The sequence below is a fragment of the Lacerta agilis genome, chromosome 1 (genome assembly GCF_009819535.1).
Source record: "Lacerta agilis isolate rLacAgi1 chromosome 1, rLacAgi1.pri, whole genome shotgun sequence".
NCBI classification, from domain to species: domain Eukaryota; kingdom Metazoa; phylum Chordata; class Lepidosauria; order Squamata; family Lacertidae; genus Lacerta; species Lacerta agilis.
The window spans coordinates 122667270-122693282 of NC_046312.1; the positions used below are offsets into that span (position 1 = coordinate 122667270).

General features: G+C 44.4%; 1 protein-coding gene across 1 annotated transcript in view; it reads left to right on the plus strand.

The window, feature by feature from the left end:
• The first annotated feature begins 4355 nt into the window (after nt 1-4355).
• The window catches only part of SPATS2L (spermatogenesis associated serine rich 2 like), a 28713-nt gene continuing 7055 nt past the window's right edge, over nt 4356-26013 (plus strand). Inside the window, exons 1-7 of the mRNA XM_033169329.1 lie at nt 4356-4417; nt 6951-7059; nt 10819-10868; nt 15056-15299; nt 17130-17330; nt 18936-19071; nt 25033-25091. Of these exons, the coding sequence (XP_033025220.1) occupies nt 4379-4417; nt 6951-7059; nt 10819-10868; nt 15056-15299; nt 17130-17330; nt 18936-19071; nt 25033-25091 (838 nt within the window). The 5' untranslated portion in view covers nt 4356-4378. The remainder of the gene's footprint in view (nt 4418-6950; nt 7060-10818; nt 10869-15055; nt 15300-17129; nt 17331-18935; nt 19072-25032; nt 25092-26013) is intronic.

A 26013-nucleotide genomic window follows, 5' to 3' on the forward strand; every position in this document is an offset into this window, starting at 1 on the left:
GCGCCCTGCATCTGGGGGCGGAACGAGACGCCCATGGCGGAAATTTGGTACACCGCCCACCCACGACTCCCAAGCCTCCCCCAAGTTGTCAAAACAAAGCGGCGCAGGTTCCCCCTTACCCCAACGGCTTGGGGTAGGCTTGTGAGTCGTGGGCGGGCGGTGTGCCGAATGTCACCCCCCTCAGTGAGGGCACCCGGGGCGGTCTACCCCCTGCCCCTCTTCCTATGCTCCTGATTCCATGCTAGGGATAATTAAGAAATGGGGTTGAAAATAAGACTGCCGGTAGCATGATTACATTGCACGAATCTGTGGTACAACCACATTTGGAACGGTGCGTACAGTTCTAGTTGCCTCATCTAGAAAAGGATCTTGTAGAGTTGGGGGGGGGCAAAAATGAGTTTGCAACATTTGGATCTCTTTAGATGTGATGTGGGTGTATAATCATGCATGGTGTGGTGAAAGTTGTTAGGTGGAACCTCCTCCCCAAAAAATACATTCAATGAAATTGAATGTTGGAAGATTCAGGAGAGACAAAAGAAAGTACTTCTTTTACACAGCACATATTATATAATTTGCTCCCGCAAGAGGCAATGGCAACCACCCAACTTGGATGGCTTCAGAAGAGGATTAGACAAATTATTGCAGGACAAGGTTGCCAATCGCTTCTAGACACAGAGGCTATGTTTTTACCTCCACTGCTCTACATCCGCTGTCAAAGGTGGTACAGTGGTACCTCGACTTACGAATTTAATCCGCTCCGAATGCACATTCGTAGGTTGAAAAATTCGTAAGTTGAAAAAAGCGATTTCCCCATAGGAATGCATTGGAAATGAAAAATTCGAAAAAATTCGTAAGTCGAGTAAACCGCATCTAAAATTTGTAAGTCGAGTAAACCCCATCTAAAACCACCAATGGATATCCTTTGGATGTCGAAAAATTCCTAGGCGTGCAGGCACTTTTTTCATTCGTAAGTCGAAAAATTCGTATGTCGAGTAATTCCTGACCACTGTATATGCCTCTAAATACTATTTGCTGGAGTCGTAGGTGGGGAGAGTGATGTCGTGCTTGGGCTCTGCTTACAGGCTCCCCATAAGGCAGCATAGGTTGGTCACTGTAATAGCAAAGTGCTGCGCTAGGTGGGCCTTTGACCTGATCCAGCTTTCAGGCTCTGCTTATGTTTCTATGGTCACCTCTTAGCACAGTGATACCCAAACTCGGCCCTCCAGCTTTTCTGGGACTACAACTCCCATCATCCCTAGTTAATAGGACCAGTGGTCAGGGATGATGGGAATTGTAGTCCCAAAACAGCTGGAGGGCCAAGTTTGGTCATCACTGTCTTAGCAGCACCCCACTGTATCAGATGCAACAGTTCTTTTGGTTTTGCTGCAGCATGCGAACACTGCTCAGATGGAAATAAGAAAAGAGTGTCCTTGTGCTATCTTGGGTGGGGGAAATGCTCAGATCATATTTGTGTCCGGTCGAAAATTTTCTGTAATCGGTTGAGATTTCCAGGAAAACCTGGCAGCCCATAATGGAAGTTTTGGGGGTTTGGGGGGGATTTCCTTAAAAAAAAAAAAAAGCTCAAAAACTTTATTCGCTTTTTGAAATCGAGCAACCCTAGCTTGGAGGTTAATGCACGATTTCTCAAAGTTCCGTATCTCATCAAAATTTGCAATGAGCTCTATAAGCCATGGAAAAGTAGAATTGTCAACACTTCCATCTGAAGAAGTGTGCATGCACACAAAAGCTCATACCAAAGAACAAACTTAGTTGGTCTCCAGGGTGCTACTGGAAGGAATTTTTTTATTTTTTATTTTGTTTTGACTATGGCAGACCCACACGGCTACCTACCTGTAACTTCCATCTTTAAATAGGAAAGACAGCCATAAATACATCTTCCTTAAAATAAAAATGCCCTTTTTTTGAGCCTCTAAATTCCAATACAGTGTGTCAGGGTTGTTGCTTTCCGTTATAGAATTTGGCGCTTCTTAGTTCATTGAATGTCTCTTTGTTCTTCTTTCATGAGAAAGTCACAGCTACTTTCCATATGGGAGAAAAGCGCCATCAAAATGGAAAGGCTTTCTGTTGCTTCCCACCCCCCACCCCCCAGTGTACGGCTGTTATATTTAACTTGCTCAGTTTTGCAAGGAAAGGGTGTGTAGTTTGAATGAGAACAGAGGCTGCCCTCCTGTCCCTTGCTGTGTAAGGAATAAATGGAGAAGCATTTTACTGTCTCAAGAAACATGCGCTTGGAAACCAGTTTCAGAAGGTGAGACCTTCTTTAAATAAGAGATCCTTTATTTCTTTTATTTAATCTCTCACCCCTCCAGTTCTTCTCTCTCTCTCTCTCTCTCCTTTTTACAAGACTGATCATGCAATGACATTTCAGTATCAGAAATGTGAATGAGATGGTGCAAAAGAAAGAGGCATAATATTAAAGCTGACATTCAGACTTGAAAAGCTTTCCCTAGCAGGCTTTCTAGACATACCCTGTGTTCAGCCCATTTAGTATTCAGGGCTTAAATTCACTGGAATGGTAGAGACCTTCCTCTCTCTTGCTCATTCTCAGAAGAAGAATCTTTAGCTTAAAAGGTCCTTCTATCTCCACTATTGCTGTCAGTCCGGTGGGTCTAATTTTTAAGGTCCTGATTCTGCTGTGCCTGCAGTATCCCAGTTAAGGATTTGCTGGACTTTGTGTATACTTTTGGGAAAGGAAGTCATATTATATGACTATTTAATGGGAAACAACCGCAGGTCACTGTCTTTTCACTCATCTCCAAGAAATCCACCGAATTACCTTGGCTGCTTGCACTTATAATAGCAAACATGTTTACAGAGATGCTGAACTAGTTTCCTGTTTTGTTAAAATGCTTAGAAACAGGTCCAGAGAGACCTGCATTGGATCCCAGTACATTTCCGAGCACAATTCAAAGTGTTGGTGCTGACCTTTAAGGCCCTAAACGGCCTCGGTCCAGTATACCTGAAGGAGCATCTCCACCCCTACCGTTCAGCCCAGACACTGAGGTCCAGCTCCGAGGGCCTTCTGGCAGTTCCCTCACTGCGAGAAGTGAAGTTACAGGGAACCAGGCAGAGGGGCCTTTTCGGTGGTGGCGCCCTCCTTGTGGAACGCCCTCCCTTCAGATGTCAAGGAAATAAGCAACTATCTTACTTTTAAAAGACATCTGAAGGCAGCCCTGTTTAGGGAAGTTTTTAATGTTTAATGCTGTATTGTGTTTTTAACATTTGGTTGGGAGCTGCCTAGAGTGGCTGGGGAAACCCAGCCAGATGGGCGGGGTATAAATAATAAATTATTATTATAAATTATTATGATACTTCAGGTAGGGCTGCCAGAGGAATTATCCCCCACCCAACAGAAGTGCTTTAGTTACATGGGCATAACCAGGATTTTTTTGGGGGGCAGGCCTTTTGATAGTGGGGGGAGCATAACCTCAGTTACCTATGTATTTTTATTGATTTTTATTGATTTAGGGGGGCAGCTATCCCTCCCTGCCCCCCCTTGGCTACACCTATGTTTGGTTGTGAAGTACTGATCCCTTCTGAGTATTCTCACTATGCTGCAGGGAAAGGAGATCAGTGGCCCTCCATATATTGTGGGGCTCCAGTTCCCATCAGCTCCTTCCAACATGGCCAATTGCCAGGCATGATGGGAATTGTACTCTGACATCGTCTGCAGGGCCAGAGATTTCCCACTCCTGCCCTAATGCCTGACAGTCAAGTTTGGTTAAAACCAAGGGCTGACAAAAAGTTGACAATTTTGTGATAATTCCTAGGATTGAAACTTTATTGCAGAATCTATCCCATTACGTTCAGATTAAATCAGGGTGGATTTGATTTAAATCAAACTGATTTAAATCACGAGTTAAATCATGATTCAAATCATTGGTCAGTAAGGCTTAGGGTAGATTTAAATAAAAGAAAAAATCGGATTTAAATCAGATCTTTTTTAAAATTTAAATCAGATTTTATTCTATTTAAATCCACCCTGACCCTCACCGACTAATGATTTAGATTGTGATTTAAATCAGTTTGATTTAAATAAGCTTGATTTAAATCGGTTTGATATAGATCAGTTTGACTCAAATCGTGATTTAAATCAGTTTGATTCAAATCATGATCTAAATCGGTTTGATTCAAATCAGCTTGATTCAAATCAGTTTGATTTAAAACAGCTTGATTCAAATCGTGCTCTAAATCAATTTGGTTTAAATCAGTTTGTTTTAAATCAGCTTTATATAAATCAGTTTGATTCAAATCGTGATTCAAATCAGTTTAAAAAAGGAAAGCATTTGAATTAGTAAAATAATAATCTTTATTTAACTTATTGTAACCTGCAGGTCTTATCCATATCAAATTGGAGATGGCAGAAATTGGCTCGCAAGCAAACATCAAGGAAAAGGTAAAATCTCTAATTATCATACTACTCCACATACACAGCATATAGGTCCAGAACCTTCAGATGTTTAAAAAATACACTGGCCACAGCTGCCTTCCCACTGGAGATGAAATATTTAATCAACTCCTCTGGTTCTTGGCAGGCACCACTGGGCTATTTGGAAAGTTGCGACCCTGCTCTGCATTCCTGCCTCAGTAAAGCTTATTTGGACCTGTTTCTTTTGGTTACTGATCTCTGTCTCCATTTCCCCATTATTATTATTATTATTGCCCAAATCTCTTAATAAGGAGTTTTAAGGGAATAAGAAGATGCCAAATTCAAAAGAAAATAGTTAATCAAACTATTAATAATAATAATAGTAATAATAATAATAATAATAATAATTTTATTATTACCCTGCCCATAAAAATGATAATTCTGTGCACAAGAAAATATCCGAAAAGGATTTAATCTCTCTACAGTTCTAGACATTTCCTGGCGTAGCTTGATAAATGCTGACTTTTCCCATCAAATTATGAAAATGATAAAATCATGTCATTTATCTGAGGGCCTTGATGCATTCCATTAAATACCACAGTGATAATGATATAGGGCTTTTTAATATTTTTTTGCCTTAGCAAAAAAGGGGGGAAATGTGCTGAGACTATGGTTATTGACTGAGGGCATTTGGCTGCCTTAAAAAAAAAAAAACTATCTAATATTGATTATAAAAAGAATAACGACTAATCTGAATCCAACGACCGCTTCCCAGGTATGACTCAAGTTCTATTGTGTGTACTGCATAATCCCTCCCTCTACCTGGCCAATCCCCCTGGCAACACCTCCCCAGCCAGGATTGGGCGGCTGCTAGAGTAGGTGGAGTCCACAGGTATCCCTACCTGGGAAGGTGAAGCCAGACCAACTGCCAGGAGCTGCCACTATGATTCAACGGGCCTCCTCGCAACCTTGCAACATGCGCACCCCGTTTGATGTGGGGAACGCTCATTCTGTGTTATAGAACAATAATATAAAAAGACGGTCGATAAGCCCATGACCTTCCATATTTTGGGGGGGACTACAACACCCATCATCCCTGGCCATTGGCCGCACTCGCTGGGGCTGATGGGATTTAGAATCCAACAGTACAATTCTGCGTCCTTCTTTATCCCTACTCGACCACCCGTCTATTCTCTGCCTGTCTGTTGCTGCCTTCTGATGAGTCAGCAGTAGGTTATCAAAGGGCACATCCTGAAGAGGTTGCCTCTCAAGACGAGACGAGGTCTTCTAGGTGCACTCTGCCCATACCTTGCACCTCATGTAAAAGGATCTAGGGGTCTTAGTAGACCACAAGCTTAACATGAGTCAACGGTGTGATGCAGCAGCAAAAAAAAGTAAATGCTATCCTAGGCTGCATCAACAGAAATATAGTATCCAGATCAAGGGAAATCATACTCCCACTCAATTCTGCCTTGACCAGACCACACCTGGAGTAGTGTGTCCAGTTCTGGGCACCACAGTTTAATAGGGATATTGACAAGCTGGGAACAAAAGGTCTCCTTCCTTGAAGGTTTTTTTGTTTGTTTTATTAGCAGAGGTTGGGTCGCCATCTGCTGTGTATGATTTAGTTGAGATTCCTGCATTGCAGGGGGTTGGACTAAATGACCCTTGGGGTCCCTTCCAACTCTGCAGTTCTATGATTCTACGCAGCAGCATGCTAGGAGAAGCATAAAAGCCAGCACAGTGGGGGCAGCTGAATTAAACCAGGGAAACGGGGCTTGTAGTGCGTCTCATTTTGTTGAGATTGTACAGCGTTAAAGTGATGCTCCAACCGTCTTAAATGTCAAAAGCATATCCAGGCTGGCAAAGTGTGTGTGTGTGTGTGTGTTTGAATACATACATGCATACATATTCATCCATACAGCTGTGCTTCTGTACCATTGGCTGAAAATCAGTTAAGACTTACCAAGCTGTCTACAGGATGCAAATAAATGGAAAATATCGGTGGCGGCAGAGGAATCCTGCAGCCTCCGTACAGAGCTTGAGCAGCACCGCGCGTGCGCCACCCAAACGACGCACACGCCCCTGGGTGGTTTGCCTACTGCGCTGCTTGAGCGCCGTACGGACGGCGGCAGAGGTTGCAGCAGTGAGCAGAGGATCCTCAGCACGCGGCTACGTCGGTGTGATGGTGGCGGGGCGAGCCCCCCATGGGTTGCCTTCTTGTCACACGCCCCTCACTTCCTCCGCCACTGAATATCAGCACCAATTTCATGTGCCATTGGGGGAAGATGTTGCTAAAGAAATAATATACTGCAACCTAGATCAGCATTCAGGGAATCATCAGAAGTGCGTGGGAAGGAATGGGAATGGTTTTCGTTTGTTATTTTACGTTTTTTGGATGTAATTGCACCGGCATGGCGTAGTTAAGGCTCTCTGACTACATAGCACAAACAGCCCTTTGCAGAACTGTGGGGCATTCATGTGAAAAAATACCTACTTGCCTTCTGGTGTGCCTTTTCTGTGTTTTAAGATGCCTGTGTTCATCTCTCTTTGCTTGCAGATCAATGCGGTGCGATCAATTGTTCCCAACAAAAGCAACAATGAAATAGTGCTGGTGTTACAGCAGTTTGATAACAACGTAGACAAAGCTGTACAAGCTTTTGTGGATGGTCTGTACCCTTTTTTTTTTCCTATTTCACGGACACTGTGAAAAGTATCGCTGTCCAAAATGAAGTCCACAGGTGTATGCCGCTGAAAAGTGAACATTCAGAATTTCCTAAGATATTATGATGTCTTTCTTAGCAACCTGAGAGACCGTTCTAAAAAGTCAAGAATCAGCCAACATGTATGCCCTGTATAAAAATCCCTGTGTAGATAACATCACATATCACCCCAGCGTTGTGAGATTCCATGGGTTCCAGGCATGCTTTATGCAGTGTCCATGTTTCCTTTTGGAAAATGAGGATTTGAAATTAGGTTCTTAAGATGGTAGGAAGCCCTGGGCACAGGGAAAGCTTACTAGGCATTAACTGCAGCTAAGGTTGGTACCGACCCCCAGCGGAGGAAAGGAACTTGCGCCTTAACTTCACATGGTTGAGAAGCTGAGATCATTGGCTGCATCAGCTGCTAAAGTGCTCATTAAGGACATTGTTGTTTAGTCGTGTCTGACTCTTCATGACCCCATGGACCAGAGCACGGCAGGCTCTCCTGTCTTCCACTGCCTCCCGCAGTTTGGTCAGGCTCGTGTTGGTAGCTTCGAGAACACTGTCCAGCCATTTCGTCCTCTGTCATCCCCTTCTCCTTGTGCCCTCAACCTTTCCCAACACCAGGGTCTTTTCCAGGGAGTCTTCTCTTCTCATGAGGTGGCCAAAGTATTGGAGCCTCAGCTTCAGGATCACTTTCATGGATCACTGCCTTGTCGTGGCAAAGGGGCTTGAATAACTAAGAGAAGCTATGAGCTATGCCGTGCAGGGCTACCCAAGATGCACAGGTTATAGTGGAGAATTTTGACTAAACGTGATCCACCTGGAGCAGGAACTGGCAAGCCACTCCAGTATCCCTGCCAAGAAAACTCCATGGACAAAGACAACAGGCATTAACGACATACATTGCCCCAAGGTCAACAATTTTGGTCGGCCCTCACCACGCATGTTCACTTCATCAAATCTGGCCCTCTTTGCAAAAAGTTTGGGCACCTTTGGCTTAATAGACCAGCTTCCACTTCCCACATCTGCTCATTTTTATACGTTTTCATAGCACATTCGGTGTCCATGAACTAACCAAGCTTAAAGGTAAAGGGACCCCTGACCGTTAGGTCCAGTCGTGTCCGACTCTGGGGTTGCGGCGCTCATCTCGCGTCACTGGCCGAGGGAGCCAGCGTACAGCTTCTGGGTCATGTGGCTAGCATGACAAAGCCGCTTCTGGCAAACCAGAGCAGCGAACCAAGCTTAAATCTGGGCTTAATTGGCCTGTGTAGAACGCTGGGAGGTTGCTTTTTAAAATTGTGCAAACCTTCCCCTTCCAGACTGCAGTTTGTCTTGTTCATATTTGGAGAGGGCATGTGTGAATGCAAATTGTTTATTAGTGTTATTTGCTGGCTGCCTCCCTTTCAATAGATGTCAGAAGATGTTACCTAGCGGGAGATGGCAATGGATAACAAACAAGGGAAAACGTACTGAGGTTCATTTTCAACTTTGCATATTTCTTAAAGGACCAAATCAAAATAGTTAAAAAACATACTCAAGCCAGTTTAGATTCTTGGGGAAATGACGAAGTCTGGTAGAAAAGCTGAATGTAGGAAACATTTCATTACTGCAAGTTTCACATGGGTAGTTATTCCTTATTTAAAATCCCTGCCCCTTTCATTTGTCAAAAACAAACCCTTTACACTGTGTTTTCTCACGGAAGAAGGAAATCCTGTTAAACCACAGGAGGCCCAGAACAAGCATTAAATTTGCTTTTAAGACTTAATTCAAATCCTTAGGCTATTCTAAAGCGAGCAAAATGACTTTGGTGGTCCATATGTGTGGTATGGTTCTCAGTAACGCTATTATTTTAACTATCACTGTGCAATGCATGCTCTGCATAATTTACCCCTTTAGTTTTAAAGAGGATTGTGTTTGCCGTTGCCAGGAGCCAACGCAAAGAGCTATGTAGAGCACTGACTCCACACTACCTGGCAGCTGGAATCCTTACTCAGCCGAACTCCAGCTCCTGAGATTTCACCATGTTGCATTTTATCTGTTACTGATCATGCATGCATTGTGAGCTTGAGGACTAGCCAGTGTAGGTTGAGAAACAATTGGACACGGGGCTGGATTCAGCTATCGGGTGCTGTTAGTAGAAGTGGGTGCAATGACTCCTGCTAGTGCGCTGTGTCATTTCTCCATTGCCTCCCCTCTGCTTGCGCCTCCTAGACCTCCCCCAAATCTGCTGTGGAGGGTCAGGAGAACACCCTGAAACCATGTGCCGTGGGGAGGAGAGGGGAGAAAGATAGTTCTGCTGGGGCGAGCAGAAATGTTTGTGGTGACTAAACCCACCCACTATGTAGAAGGGTGACTAGAGATGTAAAATTTCCGGAAATTTTGAAGCTCAGAAAAAAAACACCGTTTTTTTCCCGGGGGGAAACGGAAATTTTCGGAAAAATTGAAAAAAAAAAAGCTACATTAGCACTTCTTTTTTTCTTTTCCAGATTGAAAGTCATTCTGTTACTTTAGAAACATAAAATATAACTATGGACAATTTTAATGGGTTATAAAATTACCACATCGAGCATATTAAAAATATAGTGTGTCCAAACAATTACCCGGTATTACAAACAGAATTTACTTTTAAAATAATATTTATTTGTATTTGTAACAAATGGAGCAACAATCTCCTGAACTGTTCACTAGTTTATGTGGAACAAAAAAAAAACCTCCACAAAACATTTTTTTAAAAAATCCAGAAGTAACAATTATTCATATTTCCTCTCCACAGTATTTTAAAAAACATTCTCATAAAAAGAACTGAAGAAGGAAGTGGGACTAAGTTTCAAAGCATGGGCATGAAATTTAATCAGAATCATTTTCTGAGCTGTAATCAAGTACATACTTTCAGGCCCTTTTTGTTGCTCTATATTTTCTTCCAGTACTTTGAGGCCTAGTGAAGAGGAACAGAACCAATGCATACCACAAACATGCAAAAACAAAACTGAAACCTTTTACTTTTCTGGAGACAACAGCGCCTCCTAAAGGAAGAAATGTATCGTGTTCTTGCATTGGAGAGTTCAGTTTGTAACCTAGGACTTGCTTGTCCTCACAGAAATTAGAATAATTTGATATACCATACATATTTTTTTAAGAAATGATTTATAAAATATTTGAACCCCTTATCTTAAAATATTTTATTCATCATGTTAAAATAAAACATTCCATAATCTATTTTTTCATTTTTTTCAGTTTTTCGGGGGGGGGGGGAAACAAAAAAGGCTTCAGGAAAAAAACGGGGGGAAACGGCTTCCGTCCGGAATTTTTCTGTTTTTTTCCCCCCGGGCCTTCACATCTCTAAGGGTGACCTCAAAGGAAAGATGCACTTTTAAGGAAAGTCCTTGTTGTTTCTTGTTGTTGATCTCACCAGAAGGCAAAGATACCTAGAGAAAGGCACATGAAAGCCTCTCCACTCGGGTGCTTAAGTCTAAGCACCTGCTTAAATTCTGGGCTCAGCTGAGTTGCTAAGCTGCCGTTATTCAAAGCAGCCTGCAAGGGACGGGAACAGGTAACGGGTAGCATTCTCTTGTTTCAAGACAAGGGAACTAAAGGAACTGAAATACCATTTCCCCTGACTCTTGGGACACTTTGACCAAAACAAATGAAAATAAATTCAGCAAATGGTCACCAGCCTGGAAGGGGGCTATTGTTGACTTGCTGAAATCTCTCTCTCCCCTCTAGGCAGTGCACTTCAAGTTCTGAAGGAATGGAATATGTCAGGGAAAAAGAAGGTAAGGCGTTTCCTGTGAAAGTTGTCATTAAGTCCATTTTATCATCATAGTTCGCTGGAGCACAACAGCATATTTGTTGCCAAGGCTTTTGTGCGCACACAAACACACAAATGCACAGATGCACTTTTCTTTCTTTTAAACAACTGTGAACTGTTTGTTCCAAGCCTGCGTTCAAGAGAGACTTCAAAACAAATTGGTGCTTTTTAAAGTTTTCGACCCTGCTTTGCTGTTGCTGTTCTTATACCAGCAGGTTGAGCTTGCTGTTCTGACAGAATTGTCAGAATAATTAAGGTATTCATATGGAGATTGCAAAAGTGTTCTTCAAGATGCTATGAGCAGCTCTAATCAGCACCGGAGCTGTTTCTCTGGCAACTGACCCTTGAATGATAAAAGGAAGGATGTTCTCCTTTACACTAAGGGTAATAACTATGTGGGACTCGACTGTAACGATATGCAAGTGATGACAATAGGACCGAAGAACAGAAGAGACCTTGAAAATCCAGAATTGTTTCTTCCATCTCTCTCTCTCTCTCTCTCTCTCTCTATATATATATATATATAAGCAGCTTTCCCTAATTCAGATCAGGACTGCAGCCCTGAGGGAAGGGTTCTCCCTTTCCCCCACACTTTTTCTGATGCAAAGCATATAAACACACACACACACCCCACCTTGCCCCGTTAAGGAAAATATACTTTTGGGTAACACCCTTTCCTGCACTTTGGTCCTCGTTTGAATTGTCTGTCTTTGGTTTACCTGCATCTGTTCCTCCCCTTTTACCACCCCCTTCTCTGGGGCAGCTAGCTTCTTAATAAAATCCCATATCTGGGAAAGCTCTGGCCTTTACCGTGTTGTTCTCTCCTGAGGACCTTATGTGGACACTGTTCTTGAGTAGCATCAGGCAGCGGCGGAGGAAGCCGCTTGGGCACCTGGGGCGGCGCGCCCAGGGCAGGCGGGCCACCCATAGGGGCGGGACGCATTGCGGGGCCTCCGGAGTCTGCCTGCCTCCTCCCACTCAGCCGCCCTACAGCTGGGGGGGGGAGGCAGCAGGAGGACCGTTTTGGCAGCGCGGAGCCTGCATGTGGCCAAGTCACTGCGTCTCTCCTAGGAGATACGCGTGGCTTGGGCACTCCACAGGCCTTGTGGTGAGTGCCGCCCAGCATCTTGTCTCCCCCCTAAGTGGTGACACCTGGGGCGGCCCGTACCCACTGCACCCTCTTCCTCCGCCGCTGGCGTCAGGGCCACAATTGGGGAAAGGTTCTGCAGATGTGTGAGCTACACCCAGAAGGGCTTGTTCTCCGTATAAGGAGAAGAACTTTGCATATATATGTACATAAAAGTAAAGGTAAAGGCACCCCTGACCATCAGGTCCAGTCATGTCCGACTCTGGGGTTGCGGCGCTCATCTCGCTTTATAGGCCAAGGGAGCCGGCGTTTGTCCGCAGACAGCTTCCGGGTCATGTGGCCAGCATGACAAAGCCGCTTCTGGCGAACCAGAGCAGCGCATGGAAACGCCGTTTACCTTCCCGCTGGAGCGGTCCCTATTTATATACTTGCACTTTGATGTGCTTTCGAACTGCTAGGTGGGCAGGAGCTGGGACCGAGCAACGGGAGCTCACCCTGTGGCAGGGATTCGAACCGCCGACCTTCTGATCAGCAAGCCCTAGACTCTGTGGTTTAACCCACAGCGCCACCTGGGTCCCTTAATATATGTACATACACCTGCCCAAAGCAAGCATACTAAGAGGCCACAAGGGTGCTGTGCTAAATTGGGTCTCCCCCCCCCTTCCTCACAACTCTAGACAGTAGTTGACAGCAGTCCAGTAAAACTGCATTTTTCTATAGTGCTCACTGACTCCGGGATGGAATCAAAGGTGTGACATAGTGTGCCTCTAATTTGAGGGTCCCTTTCTAAGATTTCTGATATGGGAAACAAATTGGTATTGAACTCTCTGTTAGCAAGTGATGTCTGTTTAGCTCTGTTAAGCGATGGATTCAGCAGGTTCTAGAAAGTGCTCGTCATTTTTATTGATACGGACGTAACTCTGACAGCATGTAGGCACTGAATGTGGTGCACAGAGACAATAGCACTTATTTATCTAATGATCCCCAATAATAATAATAATTATAAAAATAAATAAATTCTGTTCTTCAGAAACATTATGCCAGACTCCTAGTGCCAGCTCACAGATATCTTCTGTGAAACAAGGAAGAATTAGAGAGAATCTACAAGCAATTACTGCCAGGGCAAACATAATATATAATTTTCAGCTATGGAAAGCACTTTAAATTACTGTCCTACGAATTATCCTGACTGTGCCAAATGGCAGGTGTTTGGCAGAAAGAAATAAAACCCATCTGAATATAGCATCCAACGGAGTCCAAAATTCAGTTGCTATGGATGTTGATTGCTGCTCCGAAAAGAACAGATTGTATACTTTTGAAAAAATATAGGAAACACGGGTTCTACTTCCATCCCACGTGATCTTCAGATGGCACCAAAAGAAATATGTGTTCTGGAATTCTTTGGGTGCCAGTATTTCCCCCCCCCCCTTGCTGTGAATGAATGTTGTCCTCAAATTCCCTTTTTTATGCATACTTGATACTTATGAGCTACTGTGGTTTAAATGAGCAGACATTCATGTTCAAAATAGCAACTCAGAAAGAAGCCAGATATTATGGTATATTAGAGAGAGAGAGAGAGAGAGAGAATATATATAATCAGAAGAATCTTTATTTGCATCAGCCACTAGCCATAGCAATAAAATAAAATAAAATGTACTGAAGACAGAGGTAAAAGTTTAACTATACAAAATACATTTTAGAAGTTTACATCAATAATGCTAAAATAACCGTGCAGTTTTTGCTGTCACTTGATCATCTTGATATGCTAAAAGGAAGGACACAGTAGCAATGGTTGAGGGACCCGGCATGGAGAATGATAGAGGGGTAATAATAATTTCACTCCTCAAATCCTTATAAAGAGTGCAAGCCAGAAGCACACCAGCCACTGTCTCAATACTGCCATCTCCACATGTTTTTCCAGTGAAATTTCTCGAAATTGACCCCCAAATACAGCCAAAGTATAGTCAATCTTGTGAAAGTGAAAGCATGTCTGTATTTTGGAATTGTTAAATTTTGCAAAGAGGGTGTCAAAATGACTAGGTGGAAAAGAATCATACCATGGGGAAAAAATTCTTATCGTGGCCAAATTGTTCTGTCGCTCAGTATCATATAGGCGCTGTCTAATTAAATTATTTGCTTTACTGAAGCCCAGTGTTAATAACTGTTGTGGTGATGAACCAGAAAAGTAAATCTTTTGGTTGACAATTTTAGTCTAAGCACTCCCATGACAACCTTGCGATTCTAAGGGTAGTAGACCAGGGGGGTTTAAATTTAGCCGAAGCCAATAATTAAATTTCCTGCACCAAATCTGTAATTCAACAGAGGGGAGATTAGCCTCCAAGCGCAATGAAGCATTTGGAACACAGGATGGACCGGGGGGGGGGGGGGAATTGCCCTAGGAACTTAGATTGAACAGCTTCTGTAGATCCAAGATCCAATATGTTGTTGTTATTGTTCAGTTGTTCAGTCGTGTCTGACTCTTCGTGACCCCATGGACCAGAGCACACCAGGCACCCCTATCCTCCACTGCCTCCCGCAGTTTGGCCAAACTCATGCCAGTCGCTTCGAGAACACTGTCCAACCATCTCGTCCTCTGTCGTCCCCTCCTACTTGTGCCCTCCATCTTTCCCGACATCAGGGTCTTTTCTAGGGAGTCTTCTCTTCTCATGAGGTGGCCAAAGTCCTGGAGCCTCAACTTCAGGATCTGCCCTGCCAGTGAGCACTCAGGGCTGATTTCTTTAAGGATGGATAAGTTTGATCTTTTTGCAGTCCATGGGACTCTTAAGAGTCTCCTCCAGCACCATATCCAATATATACCTGTATATATTTGTCCAGATCCGTATATATTTGTCCAGATCCAATATATACCTGTATATATTTGTCTCTCACAATTTTTGCATTTTAAGGAGCAAAGACAAAGCTTATGATGTAGTTCATCGCAGTTAGTCAAATTCTAGTACAATTAGTAAAATTTATGCCACGCTTTGGAAAACGAAAACATTGGGACAATGTGATGTATATTTCATGGCATTGTTATCTTTGAGTTATTTCCTCCCGCCCTGCAGAATAGCAAAAGGAAAAGAAGCAACTCTAAGCAGCACTTCCATAGCAGAGATATGAAAGGTAAAGAGGATGGGAGAGAAAAGTTGCCATCTCTGGAATCCCAAGGATTATATGGCTGCCACCCGAATGGCTGTAATAAGGAGATTTCCCCCAGCGAACCTGCCAGTGAAAAATCAAAAGGAATTCCTCAAGAAGCAAAGAGCTTTGAAGGCAAGGACAGGGGAGAAGCAAAACCAGAAACTGAAGGTCAGTGCACTGTACGCAAGGTGGCTTTTGCAAGATGTATAAACAGCTTCCTTTTCAGCCCCCCCCCCCCCAAGGATGGAAGTCCTCACACCAACAGGAAGTGAATATAGGTGCATCTCCTCCAGCCACCACTTTTAAAGCAGATCTGTGCTGGAGGCAAGACAGTGCACTGCACATCTGTTCTTTGATCTGTCTTGGGTTGCAACCTGTCTAGAATGCAGGCAGGAGCTATCATGACTGCCAGGAGTGATGTGCTGTTTGCTGTGTGTACAGTGGCAGTTCTGTTTTCCCAATGTTTTTATAACAGTTAACTTCTGCATTATGTTTGAATGCTCTTCGAATATAGTAGACTGCTGCTCAAGTTTAGCACCCCTTTTCTTTGCAAACAGAAAAGGTCTGTTTGCAAATAACATGGAAATTAGCACTAAGCATCACAGCTGTCAACTTTCCCTCTTTTTTGCAATGGGAAACGGCGCTGGAATAAGGGAATTTCCCGCAAAAAAGGGAAAGTTGACAGCTATGCTAAGCATGCACTATATTTCCAGAAGTGCCTTGTATGTCATACAAAAGCTCAATGTGAAAAATAACAGGGAAACTAACAGGGAAATGTCATGAAAACAGAAAAAACTGCCTTGGAAACCTTAGACATCACTGCTGTCAAAAAGTGGCATCTCCCTGTATCTGGTTCTAATGAATCTTGGTGCATCCGATCATGCCAACAGGCCACCTCCATTCAGCATCATTGACTGACGTAGGGAGATGTTTGAAAGCTCATGGTGAAATTCTGTCGTGATGAGATACATCTCACTAGAACAGGGATTGCCAAACTTCTTGGAATTTTGAGAGTGCTGGAGATGCCAGGCACAAAATAAGTGCTGGGGTTTGTGTGGCACACACACAATATGGCTGCAATGGGGAGAATGGCATAACACAAAATTAGATAAGCTGCAGTGCCTGGCAACCTTATGCTCACCATGGGAAGCCAGCTATGTCCTGATGGTCCTGACTGTGGAGATCACACAATATTGATTGTACACACACACTGTTGCTGTCTAATAGCAGAGAGTAATCCTCAGCACCTCAAGGGATGCAGGTGGCGCTGTGGTCTAAACCACGGAGCCTAGGGCTTGCCAACCAGAAGGTCGGCGGTTCGAATCCCCATGACGGGGTGAGCTCCTGTTGCTCGGTCCCGGCTCCTGCCAACCTAGCAGTTTGAAAGCATGTCAACGTGCAAGTAGATAAATAGGTACTGATCCGGCGGGAAGGTAAATGGCATTTCCGTGTGCTGCTCTGGTTTGCCAGAAGCAGCTTAGTCATGCTGGCCACATGACCCGGAAGCTGTACGCCGACTCCCTCAGCCAGTAAAGCGAGATGAGCACCGCAACCCCAGAGTCGTCCGTGACTGGACCTAATGGTCAGGGGTCCCTTTGCCTTTACCTTTATGCCTCAGCACCAGGGAAAACATACAAGGTGGTCATACCACACTGCCTCTGATTTCACAGAAATAACTTAGAACCTGCATCATTTGCCCCATAACTTGCTTCTAGGAGGGCTAGAGACTTACTTATTTTGAACGAAAGCTCAAAGTCTGAGGCACCTGCCCAGTAAAAGTCTTTATGGGCATCATGTGGCCCCGGGGGCACTGAGTTGGTGACCCCAGCACTAGAAGTTGTAAGAGAGTATGGGAAAAGTAAGCAGGAGGGTGCCATTTCTAATCATGGACCTTTTGTAATTCCTCTCCTCTGTAGCTTTAGAATTTTTCCCCCATGAGAAAGAGCCTCTGAAACTCCGCCATTGATCTTCCAACTTGTTGTTTTTGGGTTTTTGCAGACCAAAAGGCAGACCAAAAAACCATACCTATAGAAGCAGGCCGAAAATATGTAAATAGCACACAGCTGCCTGATCCTTTCCAGTCCTCCCACCCATCTCAGTGCAGTGCTGGTAGGACGAAGTCAAAGACATCCACGGTTAAGCCGTCTGTCCCCACAGCCCATCTTGAAATAAAACCAGAGGATTCAGTCAAGAAAAGAGGTACAAGAGATTTGTTTGCTCTGAAGTGCAATCCAATGCATTTTTTTTCTTATTTCCAAAGCTTTTATTAACCTTCCCAAAAATTCTGTGTAGCCATTCAGTTTTAGTAATCTTTAAAAGAAGCATCGTATGTCAGTGCTGTTTTTGTCTACTCTGTAAAGTAGGACTGGGGAACCTGTGGCCCTCCAGATGTGGTTAGACTACATCTCAAAACATCCTGATCATTGGCCATGCTGACATGCACTCCAACATGCCCCAGGGCAAAACCGAAATGAATGTCTTTTGGGGCCGTGTTCCTGTGCAGGGCTGTAGCATTGGGAGGCTGCCAGGACAATCGCCCCAGGCACATTTTTTGGGGGGGGCACTGTTAACGCTGCCCACCCCAAGTCAGCCCTGCGCTGCTTGGCAAGGCTGGAATCTGATCAGATCTCAGCCTTGCAAAGCAGCTCAGGGAAGGCGGCATGAGAAGGATGCCATGCGCCCTTCGATCCCAGCCTTGCCCTTGGGATCGAAGGGCGCATGGCTGTTGCATCCTTCTCATGCCACCCTCCCCGAGCCGTTTTGCAAGGCTGGGATCTGATCAGATCCCAGCCTTGCAAAGCAGCCTTGCATTCCAGCCTTGCGAAGTGTTGCTCAAGTGGCGACAAGGGCTGGGTTGGTGTGCAGCGGGCTTCATTCGCCCACCTGGTATGCACACATGTGCTCCCTGGGCGCCATGACAACATGCTCTGCTGCTGCTCCTGTGTGAACACATGCGTCTTTCAGGGCTGTGAGCTCATAGGAGCCAGGTGACTCGCACAAGAGCACAACACCCAAAACAGGATGTTCCATTTAAATCGGGACAGTTGAGGGGTCTGACCGGGTTGCACTGGGTGTAGTGAGATTTGGGGTCCAGCGATAACTAGAGAGCCACAGGTTCCCCAGACCTGCCTTAAGGCAGCCCAAGTGTCCTTGGTGATTAACTTCATTCCGCCTCTTTATCCATGAAGACCACCATTTTCACAGCTCAGACAGAAATGTATGTTACGAACTGTGCTATGCATTATCACTCTGGTATTTCATGGAACGTATCAAGTGCAAATAAACTGTTGAGATGCAACCAAGGTTTGCTCTTTGCTTACTGCTCATGGTTGTTTGGAGTGGTAGGGGAACCCGTGAGTCCATGTTCTGATGTAATATTAGGCCAAACCATGGTTTCGCTTGCAGCAGCTCAGCAGGAGATGAGAAGGGGCAAAGCACCTGTGATTTCAGCAGCATGCTGGTGCACACATACAAAACTATAGTTTTGTTTGGCTGTGGTTTAAAGTGATGCGATAATCAGGTCAGTATGGCATAATGAGGGTGAGAGAGAGTTCACAGTCTCTGCCTTCTTCTATCCTCCTCCACAAGTTGCAGCAGGGAAGCCCTGTCTATTTTATAATGGAATTGACATTTTGCAAATGACGGTTTCTTTACAAGCGTGTGTCGTTCTGCTTGCACAAAGCTCTCGTTGGCACTACGTCGAATTGCAGCCCAACACATCTGGTGCTGCTTAGTACAATTTTTTCTCACCTTCAGATTAAATTTGACAGCAGAAAGATAGCTGACGTTTGTTTGCTGTTCCAGGTCCGAACATTGAAAAATCTGTAAAAGATCTTCAGCGATGCACCGTTTCACTGACAAGATACCGCATGATGATTAAAGAGGAGGTGGATAATTCTGTGAAGAAGATCAAAGCTGCCTTTGCAGAACTACACAGCTGGTAAGTAGGTGAGGGACAAGGAAGTCAGGTGAGATATTTCAGAAGTCCATTCCGTTAGAGGATCCTTCCAGTCTCACTGGACTTACTCCACAAAGAAAATAAGAGCACTTGAGACACCTTAGCACATTTTATGTTCTTTGGTTGCTGGTGTCAGAGGTAAGAACCGCAAGGACCTATTAACCAAGATTTTACCCAAGCAGGTGAATGCAGCTTAGTTATTTTTCATGCCACATTGGGGGAAAGGCATCTCTGTCAATATAAATTATGTTCTTGTTATTTCTGAAATGTTTTCCTGTAGCACAGCAGCAACGAAACAAATTTGGGATCCCATCCGAACCTGTGTCAAAGTTTTGCAACATAGCAGGTGTACACTGCAAAATTCTGGTGCAGATTTGGAGGTGTTGCCAGATTATGGGGTTGATAGTTAATGAAGCCGTGAAAAGCATTTGGGGAGATAAACCACATATGGGGGTGGGGAGATGATTCTGCCCTCTTTTCCCCTTTTGCTGCCAAAATCAGATCGCACCCATTCTTTCTATGTAACTAGGGCAGTTCTGTTTTATAAATATGTACCGGTAACTTCTACTGTCCTGTCTAACCTGATGTACAAATATTTTTTTCTTCTGAACCTTACCCCTTGCCATTGTGCAGTGGCAAAACTAGTCTTTATTTCATCTGGGTCAAAGACCCAGTTTGGCACACACACACACACACACACACACACGCATACAAACACACACAGGCTGGGAGCCTCATTGGCACCCCTCTGGAGGTTTCACCCAGGGCAAAAAAAAAAACCTGGCTAGCCCCCTACCCCATGTAACTACGGTACTACATTGTGGGTGGTGGGCCAATTTCATCACTAGAATAAAAGGGATTGTAATTAATAATTTATTGCTTTCCTTTCACCAACCGGTCCCAGGGTGGGTAATAATAATCCCAAGTGTCACAAGTATTTTGAGGCTGAAACTACACCTGACACACCTAATTTATACTGTAAGGTAAAGGTAAAGGGACCCCTGACCATTAGGTCCAGTCATGTCCAGCTCTGGGGTTGCAGCGCTCATCTCGCGTTACTGGCTGAGGGAGCCGGTGTACAGCTTCCGGGTCATGTGGCCAGCATGACTTGAGCCGCTTCTGGCGAACCAGAGCAGTGCACGGAAACGCCGTTTAGCTTCCCGTCAGAGCGGTACCTATTTATCTACTTGCACTTTGATGTGCTTTCGAACTGCTAGGTTGGCAGGAGCAGGGACCGAGCAACGGGAGCTCACCCTGTCGCGGGGATTCGAACCGCCAACCTTCTGATCACCAAGCCCTAGGCTCTGTGGTTTAACCCACAGCGCCACCCACGCCAATTTGTACTGTACATGACTTTTAATTTATTTTCTCTGTATTTCAACTTGTTCAATTGCTTTCAGATTTATTTATTTATTTTTTGTAGAAAACAACTAGCAAATGAGAATGATGATGATGATGATGTCTCTCCTGAGAGAGATCAAGAGCAGTTGGGGAGGGGGGGCTGCAGGTTTTTGTTGTGTTTTTTTAAGCAAAGCAGTAAGTACAGAGAATGGGAGCTGCTGAACCCTTTCTCACTCCAGCCATTTTTACAAGGTTGCAGACTCCCGCAGCTGCTTTTGCTTATAGAAATGTTCCAGGCGAAGAAACACACAACGCCCTGCTATCTAGTTTCATCTTTAGCAGCAGAGGGCACAAGGCCAATGATAGCAGCTCCAAAAGGAAGTCTTCTATCTACGCCTGACTTTCTAATTCTCACCATGCTTCTAATAAATAGGAGGACACTGATTCGGAATGAGCAGATTCCCACTGCTGCCTCCCTCCTCTTCCCTGCTCCAAATAGTCACCTAATCAAGAAACGATGCTCTTCCTGTCCTTTTAGCATACGTGTGTAGAACACTTGGGTGGCATGTACTGCAGTAATGAAACAGAAGTTGGGGAGGACTTATTTCCTAATATAGCTTTAAAGGAGCCAGATATATTAAAGAGAGAGAGAGAGAGAGAAAATGTTGTCTAAATCAGTGTTTTTCAACCTTTTTGGGGCAAAGGCACACTTGTTTCATGAAAAAAATCACGAGGCACACCACCATTAGAAAATGTTTAAAAATTTAACTCTGTGCCTATCTTGACTATATATAAAGAGGTAATTCTCTTGAATAGGAATCAAATAAACACAAAGAAAGTATTTTATAATTACTTTATTATGAAATAGTAAGTAAACAGAAATATGAAAAATTATAAAATACTTTATTCGGTGCGCAACCTGGGTCTGTTTGGCTGAACACAAAGCTGATATTCGAATTTTTCAATTTTTCCCACGGCACACCAGGCAACATCTCGCGGCACACTAGTGTGCCGCGGAACAGTGGTTGAAAAACACTGGTCTAAATATGCCAGGATGGGATATGCATATGTGTACACACACACACACACATATTTGCATGCGATAGAGTTTTCACCGCACCTGCAACATGGAAGCTGTCCCTCTGCTCTCTGCTGTCCCTGGATGATTGCATACGGATGCGATGCAGATGTTTGCTCTGCTGACTAGTAGGACCCTTCAGCGACTCTGTCGGAAGGATCAAGTGTGTTGTGTTTAGCAGTGAAAAGCCTCTCTGTAGAATTTAAATGTGGGGTCCCCGAAGGGTTTCTTCATAGGAAAAGGAAAGGGAAGAGGGAATGGAGGATCAGGCTAATTCAAATTGAAGGCCAGGCGGAATAGCTCTTGTCTTACAGGCCCTGCGGAAGGAGATCGAGTCCTGTAGGGCCCTAGTCTCGTGGGACAGAGCATTCCACCAGGTCGGAGCCATCACTGAAAAAGCCCTGGCCCTGGTGGAGGATAGTCTGGCTTCTTTGGGGCCCGGGATCTTTAAGCTATTATTATTCATGGACCTTAAGAGTCCTTTGCGGGACATCTCAGGAGAGGCGGTCCCATAAGTACGAGGGTCCAAGAGATTCATTGCACGATCTGGAGTGGTCCCATTGGACACAGCAGGGCTTACCGGTAGTTTCAGAGTTAAACATGCGCTCGCATGAGTGTATCAGCACAGCCCTGAGCTCACCTGCCAAGTGCCTTTCAGGTAAGCCGCAGCAACACAGGAATCAAGAAGACAGTTCTGCCCCAAATTACTGCTTTGCTACCGATGAAAAGTAAACATCTGTTCCTAGGACCGTTTGGTCTGTCGTTTGCCACCGCTGCAAAGCAATCGTAAAAGAAGTTGGAGTTCTTATTGTCAAAGCAAACTGGGGGAAAGAAATTACCTAGATGTCATTGTGTTATGCGCGGAGCTGACCAGAGAAACAGCTCGCCTCCTTTTGCCTCTCAAACGTTTCCATGCGCCAAGTGGCTTAGGCCAAGCATTAAGTTCAGCGTGTTTAAATATTTGGAAATGTGCAGAGAGTGCTTTCACAGCTTCACCAGATGCTTTCTAGAAATTGGTTCCAGAGTAACGCTGTGGGTACAGGAGGGAGGCAGAGAGAGGAGTACCGGGAACTCCAGACATTATTATCAATCCTAAGAAAACTTATATAGAATGAATCCATGAGCAATAAAAAGCAGGAAGTGGGTGGAAAGCCAAAGTCAGCACTGATAGCATTCTTTTACCGGTACTTACATACATGAGGCAAGGGGTGTGGTATTAGCTGTATAAACACCAGAACCGCTTAGTTCTGCTGGGTAAGGAAAATGGGGTGGCTAATGTTTGCTTTCAGTCCAACATTTTGCTCAGGCTCTGTCAATATTAATACCACATAGTGTCAGAGCGAAGACTAACTGCGCCATCAACAAACAAACATACAAGGGAAATTATTCAAGCCCGATTGGGCCTCTTGAGACGCTTCTTGCTGTTTCTGATAGGACAGAGGTCTGCAGTTCAGAAGTCAGGTCTGTAAGAAACTAATTTTGAGTTCAGTTACAGGTGGGTAGCCGTGTTGGTCTGCCATAGTCAAAACAAAATCGAAAATTCTTTCTAGTAGCACCTTAGAGACCAACTGAGTTTGTTCCTGGTATGAGCTTTCGTGTGCATGCACACTTCTTCAGATACACTGAAACAGAAGTCACCAGATCCTTAAATATAGTGAGGGAGTGGGGAGGGGTATTGCTCAGAAGGGTGGTGGGAATGGGTGATCAGCTGATAGGTGTGGAAAACCTGTTGACGACTCTTACAACTAATCACCAAACTTAAAACCACGGAGAAACCTGGTCTGAACAAAGACATTGGATTCTTATCTCATTATACATAACAAAGCTATCTTTAGCCATCTCACCACTTGCCTTTCCCTGCAAGACTAATTACAGCCGTTAAGAGTCGTCAACAGGAAGATGGGGGTGTTTGTAACTGGGTCACTGGGATCCGTCGTGGGCAAGTAACATGGGGAGGGGGGAATTGGTGCTGCCCCAGCTGCCAGACCTCTTCATTTTTACAGATGTTCCTTCCTGATACTGGACCAACATTCTGAGCAGCAGCACCAAGAGAATCTATGCATAGGGCGCCATCTGCTGGGAATTGCAATCTCAGCTGCGCCCAAAACAGAATTCCTAAATCAAATCCAGACCACAAAACGATTTTCCCAATAGGTGCAGGAAATAATATGCACTAATCCTAATTTGAGTCATGCTTGCAGAACCAGGAGGGGGGCGGCAAAAATTGCACCACCCACACAGAAGGGAAAGGTATTGGCAGGCTCTCTGTAACCCCAAGTTTTGCAGATTCTCAAAAAAGCAGAATAGAACTGCGTTGCTGAAATAGGAGGACAGAAGCAAACACATATATATAGGGTAGAATGAACTGCCTTATTGTCTGGATAGGCCGCTCCATATTGCACATTCCACATTTGGGTTGTACGGCCCCATGCATAGAAACGTTCTTCAAGTACCAAGACATGAAAGCTCTGCAGGAGCTCAAATTCGAAGCTCCTTTACAAGAGAAGAATTCTAAGATGCTGCCCACGAGGAACATCTTTTGTCAAAATGCATTGGGGGATGTTTAATGAGACTGTTTCCTACACCTATTTGGAACATCTCCTTTGTGATTTAGCCAGCGTGGTGTAGTGGTTAAGAGTGGTAGACTCGTAATCTGGTGAACCGGGTTCGCGTCTCCGCTCCTCCACATGCAGCTGCCGGGTGACCTTGGGCTAGTCACACTTCTTTGAAGTCTCTCAGCCCCACTCACCTCACAGAGTGTTTGTTGTGGGGGAGGAAGGGAAAGGAGAATGTTAGCCGCTTTGAGACTCCTTCGGGTAGTGAAAAGCGGGATATCAAATCCAAACTCTTCTTCCAAACTCTTCTTCTTTAGCCATTCTTAAAATATTTATTTGGTGAAGAAGCTGATTAAAATTAACAGGTAAAGGTAAATGACCTCTGGATGGTTAAGTCCAGTCAAAGGTGACTATGGGGTGTGCATATTCCATGTTTCTGATTATTTGTATTCCTCCTTTAGATGGAGTGACCTCAAGGTTTCATGCTGAAACACACACCAATCCATATCAGTATCCCCTCCCTCTGAGCTAACCCCACATTGGTTACAGCAGCCATAGCATCAAAATCTAACCATTCCTGGTATGATGTGGCTGTAGCTTGCTCTGTAAGGCTGCAGTCCTGGACACACTTTCCTGTGTGTTCAGTGATGCTTGCTTCTGAGTTGATATATGTAGGACTTGCATGGGAAACGGGGCAAAATACCATCACCGCTAGCCAAATTGTGGCATTTGTAATCACTGTATTCTGTTGGTTAAAGCCAAGTAATTCTCTTAAGATTAATTGCACAGGCTTGAATTTAATAAAGTAAAGACATATGATGAATTACTATCACGGCACTCAGAAATTTGCCCATGCTTTATATATCTTCCCAGGAATCGCTTATAACATGTGCCAAAACTGCCAAGGTACTGTCCGTATGTCCTTCGAAAGAATATAATTATTTTAAATCTCATGTTTTCAATTTTCAGTATCATAGACAAAGAAGTCTCTTTAATGGCAGAAGTTGACAAAGTTAAAGAGGAAGCCAGTAAGTAGAGATGAAAGTAAATGGGGAATGTTGTATGCTTTGAAACAATTGGGAAGGCGTGTTTATAGCTGCTTTTGCAGAAATAAAAGCAATCATTCATCAATTCAGAAGCAGCGTTGTGTGTTTCACCACATAGAGTTTTTGGATTGCAGATAGAATCGCACCTAGGTTTTCTGCCGGATGTTCTGGCCTGAAATTGCACTTTTAAGAGTAATGAGGGGCGCTGTGCATTCAACCATCATAAGGCTACAAATGGTTATTGGATTGAGAGTAAGGTTTGAAATGTTAACCCCCCTCTCTCCAAAAAAAGCAAGTTTCTAACTATGAAAGTAGCGCTGTCAGGAAAGCCCCCTCCCCACTACGGCCGGCGTTGCAGGAGCATTTAGAGTACAGGGATCCACGTCCGTCCGCTGTTTACGAGCTCCTCCTCCCCCTCTTCCAGTAGGAGCTCTCATGCTTCGCATTCCTCAGGCGGGGAAGGAGAGGGGGAGACCAGAAGGCGATGCAAAGGCTTAGAAGGGGTCGGAGAGCATAAACACCACAGGGAAAGCAGAGATAGAGGTCAGGTTCCCAGGCTACGTGGCCGGTCACAGGAGGGAAGAAGGAGGGGTTTCAGGCTTCCGAGGCTTCTCTGCTGGAAGAGAAACCGAAAGAGTTCATTCCTGGACACTGATGAGTATGGAGAGGACGCTTGAGACTTTGCATTTCTGTACATAGCTGGCACAATAAAGAACTTAGTTTTTAGAAGTTCTTTGCCTTGGACTGTTACTCATGAGCAACCACTAAGCGTCTTTACAATCGCTTTAATGGAATTGGGTGAATTCTCACAAGCCAAAGGCACAGACAGAGAAGGGTGGGGTCACAGTGGGATTTGTAGTGTTCAAAGCCAGGGTTGTCTTGCACACCCCTTTGCGTAAGATTG